This window comes from Carlito syrichta, unplaced genomic scaffold (assembly GCF_000164805.1).
Source record: "Carlito syrichta isolate Samal-C Ts95f unplaced genomic scaffold, Tarsius_syrichta-2.0.1 Scaffold305718, whole genome shotgun sequence".
Lineage (NCBI taxonomy): Eukaryota > Metazoa > Chordata > Mammalia > Primates > Tarsiidae > Carlito > Carlito syrichta.
Window position 1 is genome coordinate 680,338 of NW_007249814.1, and position 14,095 is coordinate 694,432.

Consider the following 14,095-nt stretch of genomic DNA (forward strand, 5'->3'; position numbering starts at 1 on the left):
CCAGATAAACACTCTCATGAAACCCTTGTCATGTATGCACCATATGACACATAAGAAAGTTCTTAGCAGCAATGTCTGTGACCCTTATGTCAATTAACAGAGTGGTTTAATAAATAGTGATATATTGAATTGATGGAGTACTCTATAAGTAGTAAAGAATGAAATACAGTTATGTGTCTCAAAGTGAATATATCTTGTAAACGAAACACTTAGTGAAAGAAGTAACAAAAGAATAAAAATAGTATGATTAGTTTATATAAAATTTTAAAAGGCAAATAAAAGTTATATTGTAGGGACACATAAATGAATGATTATGAAAAAACGCAGGTAATAATAATAAACATCTACCCATCACTGACTATGCACAATCCTTATTTTTTCTTATTTTTTTTGAGTTGGGGTCTCGCTCTGTCACCCAGCTTGGAGTTCAGTGGCACAATCATGGCTCATCAAAGCCTTAATTTCCTGGGCTCAGAAGATCCTTCTGCCTCAGTCTCCAAAGTAGTTGGGACTACAGGCACATATCACCATGCCAGGCTAATTATTTGTTTTGTAGACGACATCTCACTATGTTGCCCAGGCTGATCTCAAACTCCTGTGTTTGAGTGATCCTCCCGCCTCACCCTCCCAAGGTGCTGGGATTATAGGCATGAGGCACTGCACCTGACCAACTTAATATGTACTATTGTAAGTGTTTTATATTTATTAACTCAATCTCCAAAACAACTGAGAAATATCGTCTTCCATCTCCTGAATTCCCGCCAAAGTGCCATGATTAGTAAATGCACATTCTTCATTATTTGCAATGTTCTTCCCAGCATCACCATTTACTAAACACCTAACTCATCTTTAAAACCTCAGTGCATAGTACTATTTCCTTAGTGGCACCTTGTGTGCTATATCCTACTTTTTGTGACTGCTACTTCCTATGAATGCCATCAGCACACTAACTGTAGTAGTAATATGAAAGAGATATCGACACCAAGATTCGATTAATTGTACATGCATTCTGACTTTAGCAATTAGAAGCAAAACAATAGAGTGATAAAATGTATAGATAAAGTTACTAGTATGGGAAGAATTCCTATTGATAGTAGTGGGAATCTGCCTGGGGAAGGAGGGGCACATCTCATCAACAAGGGTACCTGCATAATGAACATTTGTATACCTAACCCTTGATTTTACTGCACATCTTTATTATTATTATTATTATTTTAAGTTGGAGTCTCACTCTGTCGCCCACACTGGAGTGCAGTGGCCGCTCCCGGCCACCGCAGCCTCGACCTGCTGGGCTCCGGCGATCCTTCCACCTCAGCCTTCCGAGTAGACAGAATTACAGGCATGCGCTATCACGCGCGGCTGATTTTTTGATTTATTGTAGAGATGAGGTCTCGCTGCCCAGGCGGGTCTCGAACCCGTGGGCTAAGGCAATCCACTCACCTCAGCCTCCCAAAGGCGCGGGATTACAGGCTGAGCTACTGAGCCCGGCTTACTGCACATCTTTAAAAAAAAAAAAAAAAAATTCCAAGATTGGAGAGGACAAATGGGATGATGCTGGGTTTTAAAGAGGAGCTGAAATTTGAAAGGGACAGAGGAGAGAGTATTTAGGTATTAAGGTACGAAATCATGTTTAAAAACTTTGGATTTCAGTTTATAGAAGCTGGTCAGGTGTGGTGGATCGTGCCTGAAATCCCAGAACTTCGGGTGGCCAAGGTGAGATGACTGTTTGAGGCCAGGAATTCAAGATCAGCCTGGGCAACATAGCAAGACCTGGTCTACAAAAAAACAAGAAATAAAGTAAACTTATAGAAGTCTGGTAGACTAAAATTTGGCCATTTTGAGCTCTACATCAAAGCAGGTCTCCCTGCTTTTATAGACACAGCACTGTAAACAATAATGTCCAAATTTGTTAACATTTATTTTGGCAGGCATAGTATTAAAGCATTCATCACAAATTGTCTAATGTCATCCTTATGAGACAGATTCTACCATTGTCCCAATTTTAGGCATAAGGAAAGCGAGGCACAAAGAAGTTTAGTTCACAAAACTAGTTAGTGACAGAGCCAGAATTTGAGCTACAATGTCTCACTGTTAATTTCTGGAGTGCACTGACTATTAATCCACATGCTTAGAAGCCAAAGTATTGTCATGCCCAAATCCTGAAGCTGGTGATGACCAATTATCCAATGACTCTGAAGAGCCAAAATGCACACCTTTTTTGTGACCTATGGAGTGATTACATTATAAATGAAAGGGCAAGAATAGGTGTTCATTATAGATAATTTTTCATTTCAATGAACACTTGTAATTTAACAGGAAGATTTTGAGGACTTCAATTATGAAATAAAATTAAAGATAAAGGCAGAGCTGCTTTTACACTGTAGTATAAAGACACTTTAAGCCGGACTCAGTGGCTCAGCCTGTAATCCCGCACTTTTGGGAGGCTGAGGTGAGTGGATTGCCTGAGCCCGCGGGTTCGAGACCCACCTGGGCAAGCGAGACCTCATCTCTACAATAAATCAAAAATTAGCCGGGCGTGGTAGCGCGCGCCTGTAATTCCGGCTACTCGGAAGGCTGAGGCGGAAGGATCGCCGGAGCCCAGCAAGTCTGGGCGACAGAGTGAGACTCCAACTAAAAAAAACCCCAAAAAAACCAAAACAAACAAACAAAAAGACACTTTATTTTTATATTTAAGTTCAAATGTATATTTGTATTACAGTATAACCATAACTATTTGTGTTCTGTACTCATCTTTAAAATATTTTTAAATTCAAAATCTATAAAATCAAAATCTCACAAAATGCCCTCCCAACATCACCAAATAGCATAGGTTTTAGAGGCCAGACATGAAAAACAATTCCAATGAACACAAAGTTACCTTCGATGAATTTTCTTTCACGCACTCCACAAGGTCATCCACTATATTCACAAGTTTGTCTATGATAGAATAATTACTCAAGCCTTCAGAAATATTTGAAAACTTGTCCAGGAGATCAGTCAAACTGTCTGACAATTGTACTACCATCTCGCTTATCCAACAATGACTAGGCTGTAAGATATAAAAGAAAGGAGACAAAGCATCTAGTTTAATAAGTGCCATAAACTCAGAGTACTCTTCAAAGCCATCAATGTCTCAGTCACTGGCTGCTGGACAAAGATTTCCTTTAGAACAAAACAGGTCAGTTCTTGTGCCTTGTTTAACTCAGCTCTAATAACCTGTTTTGAAATTTACAAATGCATAAAGATCAGAGGAAAGCATTGATGGTAAAATTTTGCTTTTCCATGGAAGAAAAGTAAGCCAAGACAGAGCCAACTCTTATCCTTAGCAAAGTTCAGATATTAATAGGACTTAATTCTATGGAAGAATATTTTTTCTGTTCACTGTGTTCCCAAGATTCTTAGATGCAGACGGAATCATAAAATTACTGTGGGAGAGAGTCATAACCCTCAAGACTCTTCCAGTCTTTTGGTAGACTAAAATGTAAAACAATTGATTAATGGTAGCTTATGACTGTAAAGTGTTTGATAGATATCAAGGCTTCTAAACAGACACATTAATGTGGGTGTTTTAAAAAACATTGTTGGTAGGAACGTGGTCTGAGACAGAGGAAGCACTTTTGCCCCTGGCAGGACCAGAAGCATTATGTGTAGAATCCAATGCAAAATGAAAATGTATCATTGCTCAAAAACTATTGTTCAAAAACTTAAGAATTTCAAGATTGTGACAGCAAAGCATTAAATCAAGCGTGGAACCCAGCTCCTGAAGTCAGTCCTGTCTATTAGTTAGAAGATCAAACCTTGGAGTCAAGCAAAACTGGGTTCAATCCTGGCTGAAAAACTCTGGGCAATCTACATAAATTTGCTGAATCCCACTTTGCCTGTATATAGAATAGAATTAATGGAACTTTCCATGAGGGGTAGTTGTGAGGAGATAATATAGATAATTTGAACATAAATTGCATGAGGGAAGCATTACAAGTTTTTTCAAGTATTGTTTCCTGTTGTGTCCTCAATGCCTGGAACCATGCCTGGCATATGGGAGTTGCTCAGAAACTCTGCTGAATGGATGCAAAAGTGAACTCACTACTACAGAACCAGCAAGTCATGAGTTTTTTGAGTTAAAGTGAGAAAGATGGTTGAAGAAAATTATCGCACAGTTTCTCAGTGAATAAAGTTGTAACTCTCATATATTTTTAAATAGTCAAGTTTACATGCTGGTATTTAGAAAACGGCTAAAATATTAAAAACCATGTTGCATTAATCTGTTTTAAGTCATACCATGTTCAGAGTTCTATGTAAGGTGGGGTTTTACTTTTCTTTTTAGGGATAGTTTGTAATAGTAAGAACTGTCCCTATGTTAGTGAATTACATATGTACAAATTGAAACTGTAAATTGTGAACACTGGAAAGCACCTTTGTGTCATAGAATAAACATCTTAGTAATATATTAAAATGAATGTAAATGGAGGTTAAAATTACATCACTGTGAAACTCATCTTCCAACTCTAAGTTAAGCTTTGGAGATATGTATTAGAAGGTAACTGTTAAGAGCCTTGAAAACACTGCACATTTCTGTACAAGGCAGAATTATTATTTCTTTGTGATTTATTATTCAGCTTGGCAATTACTTTTGATTTGGTGGCTTTTATAACATGGTAGAATATATTTACTCAGTTTGAAACTACTCATTTCTACACACTATTTTAAAAATCATCTACTAGATGAAACATACAATAAAACTACCTGTGCTGCAATTTGGGGAAAGTTTAGGTCCTTTTTTTAAAGTATTAATAATCATCGATTACATCAATAATAAAAGTGCTTTATTTTGGTTTGCTTCGATAATGCAGTTGGTGGAAATGATAAACATTTAAAGTGTTAACATGTTGTGAATGCATTGGATTTAAGATAATAAACATTTTATGAAAATCAAATAAATAAATAAATACATAAATGAGAAAAATTCTTCATACCAGGGGTCTGCGTACTCTTCTGCAAAAAGCCAAATTGTAAATAGTTTAGGCATTGAGTACCAAGAGGTAAAGTCAAAGATACTATTTAGGTACATTTATAAAAAGAACACATTTCCACAAAATTATTATTACAAAATTCCCAAAATGTAATAATAATAATAATTGAATATAGTTTCTGCTACATAATTGGAGATATGGCTGGTTATGTATGTGATTCACACACCTGCAATTCCAGCAATTTGAGAGGTTGAGGCAGGAGGATAACTTGAGCCCAGGTTTTCGAGCCTGCAGTGAGCTATGATCATGCCACTCCCCTTAGCTTGGGTGACAGAGCTAGATAGGACTCTTTAAAAAAAGTAGAAAACTAACACATAATTGGATGTACTACATTCTTTTGCAATACAGATCTACTAATAAGAATGGAATTCTTTATTTTGGGTTAACATCTTGTTTATTTGGGATTCAAAGTCAGTATTCTCTATCATCAAATAGACTGCAAATGTCCATCTATAAAAACCAATCTTAGCTGGCTGGCCTTACAAACAAATGCAGAGACAAGGATTTGTTCCACAGGGCATCTGCCAATCCCTGCTCTACGTGACTGTGGGTCGAGCCAGGCTTAGATAACTAGGAAAAAACTTATCAGTATATTAGAATAGATTTTAATATTTTAAAAATTAATATTATATTACTTAAATATAATTGGTTATAAATTTACAAACTTCATATAATTTTAACATATTTTCTTTTATAAAGATCTTTTAAATGGAGACTCTGATTTACTTATTTTTGTTGTTTTTTTTGTTTTGTTTTGTTTTTTTTGTTGTTGTTTTTTGAGTCAGAATTTCACTGTCACCCAGGCTGGAGTGCAGTGGCACACTCAGGGCCACTGCAACCTTGACCTGCTGGGCTCAGATGATCCTTCCACCTTAGTCTTCCAAGTTGCCGGAACTACAGGCACGTGTCACCACGCCTGGCTACTTTTTTGATTTATTGTAGAGATGAGGTCTCGCCAAGTTGCCCCAGCTGGTTTCAGACCATGGGCTCAGGCAATCCGCTCACCTTGGCCTCCCAAAGTGCTGGGATTACAGGCTTGAGCCACTGCTCCTGGCCTTGATTTATTTTTAATTGCTAAAATGCTGCAGTAAGAATAATAAAATATCATTAGGAATAGCTAAAATTGACTTGGCTTATTAAAATCATAAATAATTTAATATAGCATCTATTGTAATTAAAATATTGTACTCAGAGTAACTGATGTTATGTAAAATAAATCAAATCACCAAGTTTTTTTTTTTTCTCAGCTTACCAGCACAATATCTCTGTGGGGAAAGACGAGTCATTTATTTATTCTAAATTATACAAGGGGGCCATTTTACATTCATTTAACAGAACCTTTTTAACTAATATAATCCAGCCTAAAAGGAAACTGGTTTATCTGCAGATAGGAAAGCCCCAATTCCTGGAAACATGACATGTCATTCAAAACTTTTAGGATTGTTGGCTCTGGCTTCAGATAAGTAAAATAAACAAATACTCAAACGAAAATTAGTTCAAGTGGCCATTTCAACTCACCATAACCAAGTTTTCAAAGACTGTGTTTTCACAGCATGTTCAGATGGATTCTTTGTTTCATTAAATCAATGCTTATCTCAAGCACACGCAAGTTCATACTTGCATCATTAATAGGTCTTTTTCAAGGTTGTCAGCCTCCCCTTGGTTGCTAAATTGCTCTGCAAGTTTCTCTCTATTTAGGCAGCGATAACTTACACACAGTCAGCGCTATCAGTAATAAACAGATTTCCTAGGATACAGAACATAGCAAGTACTCTAAAAACTGTTTGAATGGTATTTTTGTAATATAACAGCCTTTATCAATTCATTCACATGTTACTGTGCAAATTGTTTTGTAACAATGGAAATTCTGGGTATTTCTCTCTGTCTCTGTCTCTCTGTCTCTTTGTGTCTCTCTCTCTCTCTGTCTCTCTCTCTGTGAGTTGAGGTCTCACTTTGTCACCCAGGTTATAGTGCAGTGGCATGATCACAGCTCACGGCAGTCTCCACTTTCTGGGCTCAGGCCATCCTTCTGCCTCAGTCTCCCAAGTAGCTGAGTGAGCCACCACGCTCGGCTAATTTTTTATTTTTTGTAGAGACAAGGTTTTGCTATGCTGCCAAGTTCTCAAATTCTTAAACTCAAGCAGTCCTCCCGCCTCAGTCTCCCAAGGTGCTGGCCTATAACTGCTTCTCCCCCCATTTTCACATACCTAAACCAATAGTCTGAACAAAATCAACACTTTTCAGTAAAATTTTCAACCCAATCCTGTACTTTCTTATAGTTAAATCATGGAAACCCCACAATCCAATCCTTCTCTAAAGTTTGCCTTTTTGAAATCATAGACAGAACTGGGCTCGGAGGTCATGTCTATAATTCCAGCACTTTGGGAAGCCAAGGTGGGGGGATCACTTTAGCCCAGCAGATCAAGATCAGTCTAGAAAACATGAGAGACTGAATCCCTGCAAAAATAAAAGCAAAAAAATTAGCTGAACATGGTGGCACACATCTGTAGTCCCAGCGGAAGGATTGCCTGAGCCCAGGAGGTCGAGGCTACATTTACCTGTGATTATGCCACTGCACTCCAGACTGGGTGATACCCCAACTCAAAAACAAACAAAAAGCCATAGACAGTTTGATAGTTGATATGAACTAACTACTATACAATTGAAAAGTGCATATTTCTAAAAGCCTTGATTTCAAATTTCATTCATTACTCTTGTTTGCCCATAATTCCTTTGGCAAAGTTTGTACAATTAACTCAAAGTTCCATATTTTAGTAATTTGTTTAACCAGTTATATATTGACTTTTTGAGATTTCTAGATTTATTAAAGATAAAATCAAAGTAAACAAATAATATTAAATGTCAGCCAGTTTTGACCTGCCTGCCTGTAACAGAGGAAACTAGTTCTAACTAGAACATCAAGCAGTTTTGTACTTTTAAATTAAATATAGTCAATGATTTGCAGAGACAATAAAGCCCATTGAACTAAGTATTTCATTTTTGAGATGATAGCAGGTATTTCTGTTTTTCACTTCTTCTGAGATTGTCATTATGAAATGGATGGTTAATGGTTGTCAAATTCACAGATGTAATTTTTTCCTTTACCTTAATAAATAGCATTATCACTGCTTCTTATTTTTCAGAGACCATTTTGTTTTATTTTTTAAAGTTTTCAAACAAAGTTTATTAGAGAAAGAAGAGAGAAAAGACAGGGTGACATGCCAGAGCTGGCAGGGGCAAAAGAAACCACATTTTTGCTTTTCACAATAAACTTGACATACCTTCACAATAATATGCTAAAGAAGGTGGGGCCTAGAGACCACCACTCTGGAGATTGACATCTCTGGGTTCCTGATGGGAGGAGAAAAGGAGAGGGGTGGTCTTTTCCTGACCACGTTGGCTTTTGTGGGAGACCTGCCAGATGTTTCCAGCCCAACCTTTCAATTCGTGGTTTAGCATAACAATCGCTAAGAAACTTTCAGGTTCTTTGTAGAAGACCATTTTAAACTTAAGTAGTTTTATGTAAATATTAACTCACAACATTCAGTAGAAGAAAAGTAACTCTCTTTCACCAGAAGAATGTGAAGGATTAGAAAAACTGACAGTCACACAGAGTGTCAGAGGTGACACAAAGAGTAAATCGAATTACTGCAGGAATTCGATGTTTTATTCACTCTATGTGTGGTTTCCAAAAGAAGAAATATAGAACCTGCTTTAAATATAAACACTTTTTTCTTGACTTCATATTCTCAATTTCTTACTTTCTTTTGTAGTAGTTTCTGTCTTACATTTTCTGGGTTAATTATAGCAGCACTAGCTAGGACTACAAAAAAAACCACATGTTTTCTATTCCTGTATATCTATAACATGTAGTATTCTAGGATGCAAACTGACTCAATGGTATTAAGCCAATATCCTTGACCTGTTAGCATGTCACTACCACTGATGAATTAGTTAAAAACTTTACACTTCCTTAAGGATTTCAAAGTACCAGGAGCACCAAATCCATGACTTCACTAAATGAATAAAAGATACAATTAAAAATAATTAAGCCAGGCTCGGTGGTTCAGCCTATAATCCTGCACCTTTGGGAGGCTGAGGTGAGTGGATTGCCTGAGCCCGCGGGTTCAAGACCTGCCTGGGCAGCGAGACCTCATCTCTACAATAAATCAAAAAATCAGCCGGGCGTGGTAGCGCACGCCTGTAGTTCCAGCTACTTGGAAGGCTGAGGCGAAAGGATCGCTGGAGCCCAGCAGGTCGAGGCTGCGGTGGCCGGGAGCGGCCACTGCACTCCAGTCTGGGTGACAGAGTGAGACTCCAACTCAAAAAAAAAAATTAAAATTAAAAGTATTCCATAACTAGAAATATGGCTGTTTCTAAAGACTAAAAACAAAAATATCCATACACATTCTAAACATAAATTTTAAAAAGATGATATATGAATTCCACAAGATATGTGACATAGCGCCTCTGTCGACCTAGAACTGATAAATTTGAGAAATGGGCTGAAATAAACTGAGCTTTAAAAATCATCCGGGGCACTTGCTAAGTCTGGCATGCTTTCTCCTCTCCATCTCCTGCCTCATTCAAGAAAGTGTACTGGTTTATTAGTTAAAATAATTTGACACATTATTCTGTATTGATATTAGACACAGAGAGTCTCAAAGAGCATTTACCATAAGATTTATGGAATTAGATGAAACATAGTATGCCATTTCTTCACTGATACACTTTATACTGCTTTCCATTGCGTAGCTATTTGTAGAGAGACACTTATGTGCTTTCTTATTGGGCCTAAAGTTGGTATTTTCCCCGTTCTCTTGAAGAAAGCTGTCTTCATAGGAGTTGGGATGAAATATCGCAAATATCAATTAGAGAGTCTGAGGGAGAAAAACCCTGGCTTGGAAACTTTAAGGTCTCCAAAGAATATTCACAGGGAGTACTCACTCAGCCTTCTAATCTCACTAATCTAATTACCAGCATTACTGCCCAGTTTGATTGTTTGTGTTTTGCTTTCTTTAATGTGTGTCAAACCCCAGTCACACCAGAATTAGAGGCATGCATGCCCAGGGCACAAACCATTCCTTTCTGCTTGTGCTTCTGGCTTCTACATCTTGGTTAAGCAATCAAAATCATCTAGACCTATGTCATTAGAATCACCATATTTTAGCTCTAGAAGGAAAATTGAAGATATTTGATAATTGGTGATCCAGTCCCACCAATTTAAAAAATGGGAAATCCAAGGCCTAGAGTAGAGAGGTTGCTGGAACAAGGTTGCACAAGTTTTAACAGAAGCATTAGAAACCAGGACTCTCAATCACTCATCTAGCCCTTGTATCAGTGAGAAGAGACAGAACACATACAACTGAAGCCTTTTTTCTGCTGAATTCACTGTGACTCATGTGATCTTCCATCTAGACCAGACACACTGGTTCTTAGTCTCAATTAAGAACTCTCTTGGGAAGAGAAATGGATTTTTCTGTCTGATTTCAATTAATCCACAGTCGTACCAATAAAAGTAAATTACTTCAAGGAATCATGACAACCAAACAGCAAATGTCAATTGCCATTTGGGACTTTCTTTACTATTCTTTCTGTTTTTATCCTTGTGGCTAAAAAGCTGACAGCCTACTCTCAAACATTCCATGTGCAGGCAAATGTAACACATTCCTATAAAAGCACTTTGCAAAATGTTGTGTTCACATTGCCAGCATAGAGTTTCCAACATCTTAACTCCTTTTTAGATGAACCGGGCTCTGCAATGATTTATTTTAGACCTCTCCCTAAACAATTAATTGGGGTCTTCAGAATTCACTTCAGTAGTCTATCTTTGCATTTTCTTGTTTGAATTAAAGTGATGTAGAGACCTCAGTCTGATTATGATGGTAATCAACCAAAGCTCTATAAATATGAGCTATTTCCCAGGGCAGACCTATAAATGGCCCCTGGGCCAGACCCGAAATAGCACAGGGAAGGAACAGTAGAGGGAGATGAGGGTAGCAGTGAGGCACCAGAGGCCCAGTTTTTAGTCCCTACTCTGTCAACTCATTTTGTGACTTTTAGGCAAGTCACTTCTCCTAGTTAGGCTTCAGTGTCACTATTTGTAAAATAAAGGGGCTGTCTAATCCTGTGCTGTCCAATTCGGGAGTCACACTATCAGCTTCTCACCCAAAATGTGCCTGATGTGGTTGAGGAAGTACAATGTTAATTTCACTTAACTGTAATTTCTTTAAATTGAAAAATTAATCAAATCACTTGATTTAGTGACTGAAAAACTTTTATGTTTGAAAAAAACAGGAATGTGAATCTATATTTTCAATGAAAAATTTTATAAAAATCTAAATATAGAGTATTTCTGATGAAAATTTCATGTCTGAACTGGATTTTGTTGTAGGTGTAAAATGCAGAGTGGGTTGTGAATCATATAAAACATTTTAATATTCCATTAACAATTTTTATATTAGGGTGAATGTGGTGGTTCACACCTGTAATGCCAGCATTCTGGGAGGCTGAGGCAGGAGAATTGCTCGACCAGTGTAGGCAGCATAGTAAGACCTCATCTCTACAAAATATCAAAAAGTTAGCCAGCATAGTAAAGGCACCTGTAGTCCCAGCTACTCAGGAAGTTGAGTTGAAAAGATCGCCTGAGCCTAGGAGGTTGAGGCTGCGGTGAGCTGTGATCATACCACTGCACTGGGTGACAGAGTGAGACTTTGACTCCAAAAATTTATGTTTTTAAAAAACATATTGGTTTTAAAGTGAAATGATAATATTTTGGATATACTGGGCTAAATAAAATTGATTACACTTAATTTCACTGTTTATTTTTTCCTTTTTTAAAAAAATGTGGCTATGGGACAATTTAAGATTGCAAATGTAGCTTCTATTATATTTCTATCAGACAACAATGGCCTAGATAATCTGAACAGTGTCTTAATTTAATCACTTACTATTAAGCTAGGCTCCAGTACTGTAACTTGGGTATTCAAAAGAACTACTTAAAAATAGCATTTAATGTCCTGTTTTATTCATTCAACTAACATTTTATGCTTATTCTTTTTAAATAAATACTTCCTTATTACATGAGTTGGGGGTGGAAATAGATAAGTAGGTAAATACAAGTGTCTACTTAGTTGACTTCTATTTCTGCAGGAAGTACTCCATATACTAGGGGTAGACCCCCAGAATCCATACTTAACAGTGAACTTGCCCTGTGGCCACAGCTGATTGGATGATGGGTAGACACCTGACCTTGATGGGCCAATCAGAAATCTCTCCCAAAACTGGTAATGACGGTAGGAACTGATAGTCTCTGAACAAGGCTGAAACTGTACTATGTAAATTTGGGAGCTCTGAAGCAGTTACACTACAACAGGTGACTGGAACAAAAGAGAAAATGTCTGTACAAATAGAATGAGGCAGAGATACAGAGATTCAGAGATGGAGAAAGAAAAACCGACAACTTTCCAGCTTTTTCATAAGGCCTGGTTGCATCCCTGCCTTTGGGTGGCATGATATTCTTTTTTTTTTTTTTTGGACACTATTCTCTAGTGTCCTTATAATAATGGGACTTTTACTGTTAGTGAGAACCACAAGAATCTAAGCTAATATAAAATAGGCTCATGCAAGATTTGGAAATCTGGCATTTTTGCCAACAGTTAAATGTGTATTGGTAGAAATTTTTTGAGTACTGACTATAGACACTGAATTGTCTAGAGAATGATGAGGAGATACAAAAAAGTGAAAGATTTCATTCCTGTTCTTTAGATAGTTAAGATACAGTAAAAATGAGTACACATGGACATACAGATGGGAACAACAGACACTGGGGATTCCTAAAGCAGGGGGGAAGGAGAGGGCAAGGGTTGAAAAACTATCTATTGGGTTCCATGCTTACTATTTGGATGACAGTTTCAATAGAAGCCCAAATCTCCCCATCATGCAATACACCCATGTAACAAACCTGCACTGTATAAATCTAAAATAAAAAAATAATAAGGCCAGATGCAGTATCTCATGACTATAATTCCAGCACTTTGGGAGGCTGAGGTGGGGAGATTGCTTGAGCCCAGGAATTCGAGAATAGCCTGGACAACATAGTGAGATCTTGTCTCTACAAAAAACTTCTAAGGCCGGGCTCGGTGACTCAGCCTGTAATCCGGCGCTTTGGGAGGCCGAGGTGAGTGGATTGCCTGAGCCTGAGGGTTCGAGACCCGCCTGGGTAACTTGGCGAGACCTCATCTCTACAATAAATCAAAAAATTAGCTGGGTGTGGTAGCGCACGCCTGTAATCCCTGCTACTTGGAAGGCTGAGGCGGAAGGATCGCCGGAGCCCATCAGGTCGAGGCTGCGGTGGCTGGGAGTGGCCACTGCACTCCAGTCTAGGTGACAGAGTGAGACTCCAACTCAAAAAAAAAAAGAACTTCTAAAAAAGTTAGCCAGGCATGGTGGTGCATACTTTAGTCCCAGCTACTCAGGAAGTTGAAATAAAAGGACTGCCTGAGCTCAAGAGATGGAGGCTGCCATGAGCCGTGATTGTGCCACTACATTCCAGCCTGGGTGACACAGTGAGACCCTGACTCAAAAAAAAAAAAAAAAAAAAAACACGACAACAACAAAAAACAAAACAAGATCTCTTTTGGGATCCCAAAGTGCTGAGATTACAGGTGTGAGTCACCACACCCGGCCCAGAAAGAAGGATCTCAAACTGACTTTGGAGGAGATAACCACTAAGATTGTTCAGCCCCAAGACATTCTGTGATTCTGTGGATAGATTTGGATAAGTGGGTGGGAGAAGATAGGGCACCTTGAAGAATAAGCATGGTGATTTTAGGAGGCAGTGTTGGGGGTGGCTGGGGTGGCAAGTTTGTGTTGGAAAATAATGGGTATTAAGATGAGATGTTTAGGGTGGAGTAGGATTATAGACAGTCATGAACATCAGGTTCAGGAATTTGGCGTCCAGCCTTTGGCAAATGGGAGCAATAAGAAGGTTCCTGAATACGGAAATGACTCAATTAAAGCAGTAAAATAGAAGGCTCAAGGAAACCATGATTCCTCAGAATTTG

At 38.0% G+C, this 14,095-nt stretch overlaps 1 protein-coding gene across 5 annotated transcripts in view; it reads right to left on the minus strand.

The window, feature by feature from the left end:
* The window catches only part of KITLG (KIT ligand), a 169,933-nt gene that overhangs the window by 100,265 nt on the left and 55,573 nt on the right, over window positions 1-14,095 (minus strand). For all 5 annotated transcript variants that reach the window (XM_008062471.2, XM_021714705.1, XM_021714706.1 and 2 more), the window contains exon 4: window positions 2,879-3,049. In XM_008062471.2, the coding sequence (XP_008060662.1) occupies window positions 2,879-3,049 (171 nt within the window). The remainder of the gene's footprint in view (window positions 1-2,878; window positions 3,050-14,095) is intronic.